The sequence below is a fragment of the Sceloporus undulatus genome, chromosome 6, assembly GCF_019175285.1.
Source record: "Sceloporus undulatus isolate JIND9_A2432 ecotype Alabama chromosome 6, SceUnd_v1.1, whole genome shotgun sequence".
In the NCBI taxonomy this organism is placed as follows: Eukaryota; Metazoa; Chordata; class Lepidosauria; order Squamata; family Phrynosomatidae; genus Sceloporus; species Sceloporus undulatus.
This window is the reverse complement of record NC_056527.1, coordinates 82,759,547-82,771,002: the sequence shown is the minus strand read 5'-3', so window position 1 is coordinate 82,771,002 and position 11,456 is coordinate 82,759,547. Positions and strand designations below refer to the sequence as shown.

Here is an 11,456-nt window from a genome sequence, read left to right as displayed (position 1 = left end):
AACTAAAGACGTAAAAATGGCCAGGCCATTGAGCCCAATTCCCCAATTGACCATTCGTGATCATTCATTACACCTCACCTCCCAATTTATACTACCCAGATCACTGTAGGTTACAACTAAAACATAGGGGCATCACATTCATCCCTAAATATCTCAAGCATATCAGCTCATTGGCCTACAAGGTTGTCATAGCTACAGCAATTCTAAGATGCCAGGAGTAATGCTAAGATGATGTCACAACTAAACTGAATGCTTAGAATGTACACACACAAAGGCTTACTGAAGAGGTCAAAGATCAGGGAAACCCAGACATGGGGCTGTGATGTGGTGGCCTCCTCCAAGATTATGGAGAGGTGTATGGCTCTGGTTGCTTGGTAACCGCATGGAGTCACCACCAGTGGTGACTACCATTTTCCAAGACATCCTCTACTGGAGTCAAATGAGCAAGAGGGGAGCGGGACCTGGATTCCGCTCTGTAGTATGGGCTCCATTGCTACTTTATATACTCATCTCTTCATCGTTCTAGTACTGGTGTCTGTTACAAGGTTGGACACTGCCTCTGAGCCTTGCCCAACCCCGTGCCGTTGCACCGTGGAAATCCTCAACTGCAGCAGGACCACCAACCCTCCTGGACTACACCGGGTGCCCTTTCCCAAGGCAGCTGGTCACCCCCATGTTTTCTTCTTCTTGTAAGTATCTGAAGCCCAGGGACAGGCAGAACTGAAGAGGTAGGGGTTGGGGTGGAGGACAAAACTGCTGGAGCCCAGATATCTGGAGGGATTAGGCTTTTGAGGAACAAGACAGTGAGATACCAACATTTATTTTGTAATGTGTTATTTATCTTACCAGAGCAGAGAGCAGCTATGTCTATTGCTAAATTTAAGGATGGGGGGGAATCATACTTCATACATACATACCAGATCCAGTACCAGTGTTCTGGAGTGGCTGCACCACTCTCATAAATCTAACAAAACACTTTTAGGGAGAGAGCTGTTTGTTTTTAAGGTGAGATAGGTGGAAGAGAGCTCTCACTCCCAGACATCCTGAAGGATCCTAGATAGGCATCTATTTCTTACCTGTTGAAACTTTCAGAGCATGTATGTTGCAGAGTATATATATATGACATGTGCCTTTCCTTATGAAGCTTCCAGTTTAGTACATCTTAAGGGAGCAAGCTCAGGAAGACAATGTGTTACTTGAGGTTCCAAATGGCTTGATTCTTTGGTAGTTTGCAGAATCAAAGTGTTGTGATTAACATGGTCATAGTGTTGGGATTTTGTGCAACCTTCCCTCCCATCTCCAGCTTCTCTGTTCCCCTTTGAATTTAGCTGCAATCCTAACAATAGCTAGGGAAACTGATTTTCTCCCAAAATAAAATAATTTGGGCTATCTCTAGTATTTGAGGTGGCTTTGTTCCGAATGGAGAAGTAAGATTCATTAGTTTTACAAAACCCACTCCTGGTAAAACTGACAAAAACTGTTAAAATGTATTTGTTGATCAGAAGCTATCGTTCAAAGAAGTAACTTTTCCAAATTCTGGTCCTAGGTATATCTCTCAATTCTTTTAAGAATGAGAGACTTCAGAAAGCAGTATTAAAAAAACAAACTTTGCTTAGCTATGCTAAGACTCTTGGAAGAGTAATTGCATTCTCATACATGGCAAGAATCGTCCACAGAGCTACCGATGCACATCAACTGGATGCAATGGGGTACAGCAAAAGATTAGCTGGATTTTCTTAGGCTGTTTTTCCCCCCTATCTAGTTGGGGTGTAGTCATCATAATAGGCAAGTAGGATTACTGCAACTATATGAGTCATACGATAGGTAGAAAACTATTCTTGGAGTTATATCAGCTTGGAATCTCACTTTTTATAAGCCATGCATTGCTCAATTTATGACAAATCCCCAAACATTCAGCTCTTACCATGAATATTGCAAACCAATATTGCAAACCAATATTTAGTTGTTTGTTGTGTTAACTGTTGCTTTTTAATTACTTTTTTGGCACTAGGGGAGGCAGAAAAGGTTAATTGTAATGTTTAAATGATAAAGGAGATGGCTCTTGCACTCTTGACCCACCAAAGGTCTCCTGACTTGTGCTTCTCTGAAATTGGATAAAATATAAAGGATAGCTGAAGGGGGAGGCAATGGCAAATCTCCTCTGAACAAATCTTGCCAAAAAACCTCATGAGAGGTTCACCTTGGGGTCTCCATAAGTTAGAAACAACTTGAAGGCACACAACAACAACAAGATAGTCGATGAGGAGCCCTGGATGCTAGCTCCTTTGGCAAACATATGGCTAAAGCAGACAGTCTGGAAGGAGTGGCCACTGGCTGTAATTGAGCCGGAAACATGGTGACCACACAGCCAACTCACTGCCGCTGCAGGTCCCAAACTGTGCAGTCAGGAGTCAGATTTTGACCGCTCCTTTTTATTCTGATCCTTTGAACCAGAGCACGGCATCAGACTGGCTTCCGGCTACTTTGGGGGACATGCATCATTTCAACGCCTCTCCGCCAAAGCAGCCAGAAGCCACTTTATTTGGCCCATGTGTTCCAGGCCATAGTTGTATTTTAGAGGGACATACTCTGGAATGGAAGAGCTGCATTAGCAAAGTTCCTGTCTTTTTATTCCTTGTACAGTTCCTTTGTTTTTCAAATGCTGAGTAATGAGAAGAAAGGTGACAAATGCAGCTTTTTTCATCTCTCCAGAGTCCAGCCAGCAAGTTTCACTTTTTGCATTCTTGCTTATCATGTTATTGTTAGAGGAACAGGATTCCCCCTCAAGAAAAAATAGCATCACCCCTATTTCTTAAAAAGAGAAGAGGCAGGCCATAGGGAGACTTTGTGTGTGTGGGCATTCAAGTCACCTGCCAATTTTTCTTAGGGGTTTTTTACTCAAGGAATACACAGAGCTGGTTTTGCCAATTCCTTCCTCTGAAATGTACCTAGAGCACTTGGTAATCATTGGCAGTCTCCCATCCTAAGTACAAACCAGTGCTGACCCTGCTTAGATTCCAAGATCAGATGGGATCTGGTGCATTTAGGCCCTTTTCTAGGGAGACGAAGGAACTGAAAAGAAATAATCTGGATCAACAGCATCAGATCCTTCCTAAAATCTGATTTCTTAAATACAGAATATTTCTGAAGATTTGTGGAAGTTCTCTTGAAATAACTGTAGCTAGCAGCTTGTAGTCTTAAAACTGAGATTATAGGTGGGCAGGGTTTCTAGGCTCTGAAGACAAGGTTTTGTAGAGGCTTCAGCCTCAAAATTATTGTTCTTTTCAGTATGTATCAGTGGTATAGTGGAGCTAGGGCTCAGATGGTAGAAGCATCTGGAGTTTTGATTAGCAGATGATACATCCTTTGACACTGGCTCAGGCTTCCCCTTGAATTTTCTACAATCTTCATAATATCTGAGAGTTCAAGGAGAAGAGTTATTAAGCAATAAGATGCTGATGTCCCTGTTGTTACACATTATATTTTTGGGGTGGCCAGGTTTTAAATAGGCAATTCAGACCCATTAGCTTCATAAAAGACTTGCTCCTATTCAGTGTGAAAACTGCATGAACTGATTTGTTGATATATCTCTGCATTTTTGAACTGTTTCTGGGAACATGGCAGCAGAATTGTCATAATGAACCTCTGCACTTTACCCTTACAACCCTGCTTTACCCCTGCATCCCTGGGTTTATTTATGTTTCGTTTAAAACATCCAATAACCCATTTAAATCACAAGCCTTATGTCTATTTCTTCCCCAGAGATTTCACTGATAATGCAATTTCTACTATTGGAAAAGAAGTATGGAGGGCCTATCCTTGGGCTGAGTACTTGTGAGTATTCACATATATTTGGACTCTCTAGTTATCATCCAACTTTTATCTGGTTTTGTCCAGCTTCTCTGAGACACTGGGAGTTTAGCTGTTGCTGTTTTTAAGTCATTGGTGATAATCTGCCTAAGAGCTAAAATAGCTAGTTCAAAGGGAACACTACACAAGACCATTAACCTTTGTTGCACATTCATTGAAACTTGAATTCCATGCTATATGTTCTAGCTCAGAGATAATCACATTGGTTCCTCTTCCAGAATGCTCAGGAGATTTCTTTATCCAGCTTTGCCAAATAAAATCACAAAGCCTTTTGATTTTTGCAAAGCACACTCGAAGCTTTTTGACTTTTATTATTTTTGCAAGGAGGGGCCAGTTTGCATTTATAAGTGTGATCAGAATGAAGCAAATATTTGATCAGAATTTTGCAATCTGGCACCCTCCCGAGGTGTTGAGCTACAAATGCTAACTCCCAGAGCCAGCATAGAATGGCTGTGAGTGATGGGAGCTGTGGTTAAACACATTTAAAAGGTGCTAGATTTGGGAAGGCTGCTTGAAATATGTATAATTCTAAAATGAGGCAAGCATGTGTGGACTTCTCCAGGATGAGGAGGAGGTGCCTACAGCCAGTTAAGACTATAACCAACCATACTGTTTGCAAGACCTCACACGTATTGTCAGGCTGTAAAGATGTGCTAGGTTCACCCTAAGTAAGAAATGACTTAGGTCCAAAACACACTGTAGAAATAATCCAATTTCAGACTGTTTTAATTGCCCTGGCTAAGTGCTAGCGAATTGTAGTTTATTGTGGCACCAGAGTTCTCTCTGACAGAGAAGGGCAGTTAAAGCGGTCTCAAACTGGATTATTTCTGCAGTGTGTTTTGGACCTTAGAGAGGCACACAGCAACAACACAGGTGATGCCAGCTCAGTCTTGGAATGAAAGCAGCTTCCCTATATGTAACTGACATGAAATCATCATCATCATTTCTTACCCACCTCTCTCCATGGATCAAGGCAGGGAACAACAACAAACCAACAACATCAGTTAAGAAAACACATCAGCTTAAAAGAACAAACAAAACACATACATATTAAAAACATCCACATTTTAAAATTCATCATTTAAGATTTACAATTTAAAAATATCTGGATAGGCCTCCCAGAAGAGATTGGTCTTTAGTGCTGTTTTAAATTTGGACAGCATATTCAACTGTTGAATTTCTTCCAGCAGGTCATCCTATAACACTGATTCATGCTGGCTGGCTGCACCTTTTATGTAAAAAAGCAGTGTGTATGTCCATCTAGACCACTGGTTATATGCAAAGTTAATCAAAACGCTCTCTGATTATACATTATGAGTTGCTCAAAACTTCATCTAGTCTGGAATTGATGAATATCGTATGAGGCTATGATCTCTTCTGTGTGATGTTTTCAATCTTTCCTCCACCACTCCAGGGTTCTCAAGGGCAATAGCCTGACTCGACTGCAAAATACCTCTTTAGATGGCTTGCTTTCACTTACACACCTGTAAGTTCCTCTTTCTAGCATTACCGTATTTGCTAAGTCTGCATCTGCTGGCAAAAATGGATCCTAGGTTGGTTTTGGACAGAGGTAGCTAGCTGTACCTCAAAAGTTGCAAGAAGCTTAGAAAAGTTACTTTTGTGTACTACAACTTCCAAATCCCCCCAGTGTCAAGTTAAGTAACTTTTCTGACATATTCTTGGGACACTGGATATGTAATATGATATATAATCGCTTGTGTAATTGATGCCCATAAGGAAAAACTTTTTTTCCCAAATTGTAGGAAATGCAGGCATTCAACACTTTTTATTCTTAGATTTTTTTTCTTTTCCATATTAGATGGAATATATATGTAATAATGCATTTGTATGCATTTCTGTGCAGTGAAGTCTACATACCTTTATATCATAACTTGGGTGCCCTCTCTGCTAGGTGGAAACCACTTCCTTCTTATTACAAGGGAGACAGTGAGCGCACCAAAATCCACTTCCACCTTCCTCTGCTTACCAATACGGCAGAGACACTGCTTTGCATAAAGATATATATTTCCCATTGTATATGTACAGAGGCAAAATCGAACGCAATTACAGGCTGAACCTACCTTATTCCAAATGCTTGGGACCAGGTGTGGTTTGGATTTCAGTGTTGTTGTTCTTAGTTTTTGAATATTTGCATTTACATAATGAGATATCTTGGGAATGGGACCAAGGTATATATAAGGTGTATATGGCCCAGGACAGATGGTCCTGAAATGGCGTGCCTCCAGTGATACTAGGGTTAGGGACCACGCATCAACCGCACAGTCCCTAACCTTAGCATGGCATGGTGGCGGCATCATGGCAGCGTCCTGTCCACACAGGTGCTGCCATCTTGGCATAAGCAACAGGCAGCATATACACATTGCTGTGCGTCGCTTACATCATGAGTGAGCCATTGGAGCACTTGTGACGTTCGCCCGGTGACCCAAATAGTTTTGGGGCTTTTCCGGGTTCTTTTTTTACTCTGGAGTGACGCCGCACGGTTTGGTGACTGCGGCATCCCTCTGGAGGAATACAGGCCATGTCAAGTCAGGCCTTTTTTTAAAGGTATATACTGGCCCCAAGTTTCATATACACCTTATAAGCATAGCCTGCATATAATTTTGTACATAAAATCTTTAATAGTTTTGTGCATGAAACAAAGTTTGTGTAAATTGAACCATCAGAAACAAAGGTGTCACTATCTCAACTACCCTTGTGGACAATTTTGGAGTATTTTGGATTTTGGAATTCTGGATAAGAGAGACATATTCTATTTTCAACAAAACTACAAAATGTCTCTTCATGATAGATTAAACTGTAGCCAGATGACTCAATTACTGCTAAGTCTGCTGTCCCAGGAGCAACGTGCTGCTGGACAATTTCAAAGCCCCTCCTCTGTGCTTCATCTCTAAACTATAGTTGGACTGGACTATTCTTACCCTGGTAGTAAACAAAATTCTGCCAATTTTTCAAGTACTACTCCCATAAATCCTAGTTAGCATGATCAATGGTCAGAGTCAGATTGTGAAGTTGTAGTCCAAAATACTTCACAGGCAGCAGATTGATAGGCTACCCTCAAATAAAGGAAAACTTCTGTAAAGCAGAACACATGGCCACCCTATTCCTCCCACCCACCCACCCCATCATCCAACAATTACACTGAAGAAGCAAAAGATCATAGCAAAAACCAGGTTTGTAAAGGAGTGGATTTGGACCTGGTACACATACTGACATCAGCTTCCTTTGGCCTAGGAGAAGTGATAAATTGTTTTGGATTCCTTCCTAGTTAAAGAGACTTACTGATGATTTTTGCGACACAAGTATATTTAAAAATGAGCAAGCAGGGGTCTTGGGGAGCACCTGTAGGTCACAAGGCCCACATGACATACCCTGTGATAAAGAAGCCATGGATGGAAAATCTGTGCTAGCAACAGGAGCAATTGCTCATCAGTCACCAACACTCTGCTTCATAATTTGTTAGCCAGAATTCTCAAGAATTCAGAATTCTGGCTTACCATGACATCTGAACATTGTAATGGTGTCATAAACATGGGTCAAGGGGCAAGCTGGGTACATGGAGGAACAACTACATAAGTATATTTGGGGTGTTTGGTGACAAACTAAGAGGGCTGGACCACCTTATATGTAGGTGGCCGCCATAATGGTGACTTTTGTATTTGATGTACAAATCCAAATTGGCAGTTTAATTTTTCTTCAGTACTGGCAATGGGACAGCACCCTCCCAGAAAACTAAATGCAGGAAGCTAGCTTATATGGTCCCCAGCAGGCAGTTTAGCACACAGATGTTTCCTCCAACACCTTGAAGCTGCTTCTTAGCATCTTCTGCCTGAGGTGACCATTTTGCTCTACCTAAAGATTGGATAGTCCTGCAATCGGACCAGTGGGTAGGTTGCACAGATTCATGTTCTTGCTTAATGCAGAGTGATCCAAGCTAACAGTATATGGTGAAAATACACAACACAGATGCCGATTGTTGGGTTTGGATTGTACACCTTTGTAGTCTCTTGCTTAATTATTTCTGTGCACTGCTTTTGACAGGGACTTGTCATGTAATAAAATTCGGACCATTGAGAAAAACGCATTTGAACCCGTTCCATTCTTGCAGTTCATGTAAGTCATTTGCATAAAGTAGTCTAAGCTCAGGGCAGAATTAGAACGGTTTCCATAGTCCTAAATGTGCCAAGTTGCTGCCATGGAAATTCTTCATATCATTAATAAAAGCATTGGGGTACTGGGATTCAAGCTTGTTAAGGGGTCATTATTTGTGGAAATTTTGACCCATAACCCCAGATGAGATGAGATGATTGAGGGACAAAATGCATTGTGCATGTGTACAGTTGCACACTGTTCTGTATACTTCTATATTCTATAATAGCATGGGAATGGTGTGGTCCTTCAAAAGTTGTCAAACTGCAACTGCCAGAAACCCTAGCCAACATAGCCAATGGTGAGGGATTCTGGAAGCTGCATTTCAGCAATGTCTGCAGGGCCCCACAATTTCCACTCCTGTCTATGGTATGATTTTGAAGTCTCAGGGCTCAGGCTGGAAGCAGATTCTGAGTGCCAGAGCACAGTCTTGGGAAAACTGTAAATGAGAAAGTAAATGGGAAAACCCCAAACTGCCCCTAAGTATCTGCAGAGAATTATTACATGTGACAGTATTACAGAGCTCCAGGCTGGTACAGAAGGAACTGTTTTCCCACTCACTCTTTATCCTAGCAGAAACTTCCAGCAGAAATGCATGTGAGATCACTGCTTTTCCTTTAAGAATCTCAGAGACCACTTACCCCATATTTCAGCCTTGCTGTGAAAGGTGTAGGAGAGAGTGGTTTGATTGTAACCGCTATAGAGCCAGTGTGGCATAGTGGTTTGACTGTTGGACTATGACTCTGGAGACCAGGGTTCAATTCCCAGCTCGGCCATGAAACCCACTGGGTGACATTGGCCAAGCCACATGCTCTCAGCCTCAGTGGAAGGCAATGGTAAGCCTCCTCTGAACAAATCTCGCCAAGAAAACCCCTTAGGGTCACCATAAATCGGAAGCCACACAATGTTTTAAAACTTCTAGAAGGAGAAGTGTGCTGCTACTGCTGCACAACAGTGATTCCCTATACATTTCTGTATAGCTTTTCATTACAGCCACACCTTGCTATCCCTCTATGGGGAATGAGTGTGCCATCCTAGATTGTTGTGTTGGCCAGAGGAGGGGGCAACATCTGGTGTTGTTTGAGGATTGGCTCACCACTGAATGTGAGGGGACTCTTGACTCTCTGTCAGCTAGAATATATGAGCTTTTCTCTACTGTGGAGGTGTTGCTGTGCAGAGGCAACACCAGTTGCATCCATTAATCACTGCTAGCCTCTTGTTTGACATTAGTGGCTTGTACCAGTCTTGAGACCAGACCCAGTTCAGAACACCATGAGCTCCAAGCCAACACCATCAAGAATATCAAGAGTATATCACCTCCATAAAGGCTTAGAAATTTTCACTGTAGTTCAAGCAGGGGAGATAGTGGTAAATGTGGAAAGCAGAAACAGGCACTTAGGAATAAGAGCTGAAGAAACCAGCTGCTCCTTCAGAGAAAGGGGGAACCAACCTCATAGCTCACTGCTGTGACTCCATGCAGCAGATTCAGATCTATTATGAGGCAGGAGTATAACAGAGAAAAGTTTCCCTTTTACATCTGCTTGTGTGTGTGAACTTGTTTTTGACTGGGTAAAATACCATGTATACACTGTTTTGTTTTTTCTTCCCAGCAATCTCAGTGGCAACAACATTGGGCAGATCACTCAAGGGGCGTTTGAAGCCTGGCATGGAATGCAGTTTTTGCTCAAGTTGTAAGTGAAAGCAAAGCCTTTATGTCAAGTTACTTGAGAGCAGCCAGCCTCTAGTGGCAAGGGGAAATGCTGTTACAGGTTGAGTATCCCTTCTGTGAAATGCTTGGGACCAGAAGTGTTCCATATTTTGGATTTTTTCAGATTTTGGAATATTTGTGTTTGCATATATGTAATGAGACATAATGAGGCTGGAGAGGTGCTGAGGATCTGTGAAATGACAGAAATCCAACAAGTATAGTATAGTGCTTGGCTCAAATCCATACCTCCTGCCATTTCAGAGATCCTCGTATTTCTCTCCAGCCTTGCAAATACATTACAGGTATGTAGATTTTAAAGTTTTGGATTTTGGAGTATTTCATATTTCAGAATTCCAGATAAAGGATACCCAACCTGGATCAGCAATGTCTTTAAGAAATTAAAGAGCTTGAGCCTTCAGTATTATCATTTACAATGACAGACTTAATCCTGGAAGAAAATAATTGTCCCTGGGCATGTATGGAAAACAGCAGTCTTGCTGCTGAGAGGCCACAGCCCAATCTGACAGGCTTTCCCAGCCACTACTTCAAGTCTTGGAAAGTTCCATTTTTGGACCATAACTCCCAGAATCCTCCCACCAGCATAGGATTCTTGGAGTTATAATCCTAAAAAGTATGTGTTCAAGGTGAGGTGTACCTTCCTTTTAACAAGTCAAGTTTTGTTACAAGGCTAGATCCCAATTCACTGAGCTAGTATTCTGCAGGTGTAAGAGTACTTAAGCCTGACTGTTCTTTCTGTGATAGTTGCTTTATGCTTGCATACAGAATGAGCATAAATTCACATCATTAATTCCCCAACAGATGCCCTCAAGTTTCCATATGCCATGAAAAAGAAAGAGAGAGAGAGAGAGAGAGAGAGATTTTTAGGGTGGGAAAAGGAGGGAGCAGGTGAGTGGGAGAGTTAAAGGAAGGAAAGTGGTAGAAACATGTTTCATGGCTATCAACTCCAACCATCCACCACATGTAGGCCCTGGCCTCTTAGCCACTGCCACATAGCCTTTGAGATCAAAAAGTTGCCGCACCACCTCTAAGGACACGATGGCATTATGTTTGCTCTGTTTTGAGGGAGTCAGCTGTCATACAAATGGTCAGTTTGGTTATTTGTGACCTACTTGAAAGTTGTCTCATTTTATTTCTCTTCCCCGCCTTGCAGTCCCATAAAGGGCTCCTTTCATTCCTTGCACTTTTGCCCCGCAGGGTTCTCAACCACAACCAATTGACTGCCATTGAGGATGACCATTTTTACAAGTTGCCCTCACTGAAGTTCCTGTAAGTACCTGGAATTAATTTGTCTTTCCTTCCCTTGGGGATCTGTCTGCTACTACTCTTCAGAGTTACTTGTTGCTTTGGAAAAAGCCTCCTGCCTCTACTCTTTATTTTTGGCCTGTTAAATCTAATGAGGCAATGCGGTATACAAATAGGGAGAGATGCACTTTCAAACAATCAACTCTGTTGTAAAGCTCACTGTGAGACCTTGGGCCAGTCTCCATCTCTCAGCATAACCTCCCTCTTTAGATAGTTGCAAGAATTTTTTTAAAACATGGGGGAAGAAAACAATTTATGATACTCTCAGAGCCTTAGATACAAAGCAGGGTGTTACCTAAGTTATGAATGAAACATAAAAACAAAAAGTAGCATTGCTTACCATGGGAAAGTTCATCTGTGTATCTTTAATGGAACAGGGCATTTACTA

The 11,456-nt window shown here is 41.8% G+C and overlaps 1 protein-coding gene across 1 annotated transcript in view; it reads left to right on the top strand.

The window, feature by feature from the left end:
* Window positions 1–300: 300 nt before the first annotated feature.
* LOC121933637 (leucine-rich repeat-containing protein 37A-like) overlaps window positions 301–11,456 on the top strand; it is a 37,973-nt gene continuing 26,817 nt past the window's right edge. The window contains exons 1-6 of the mRNA XM_042473618.1: window positions 301–689; window positions 3,763–3,834; window positions 5,285–5,356; window positions 7,930–8,001; window positions 9,648–9,728; window positions 10,961–11,032. Coding sequence (XP_042329552.1) covers window positions 481–689; window positions 3,763–3,834; window positions 5,285–5,356; window positions 7,930–8,001; window positions 9,648–9,728; window positions 10,961–11,032 — 578 coding nt within the window. The 5' untranslated portion in view covers window positions 301–480. The remainder of the gene's footprint in view (window positions 690–3,762; window positions 3,835–5,284; window positions 5,357–7,929; window positions 8,002–9,647; window positions 9,729–10,960; window positions 11,033–11,456) is intronic.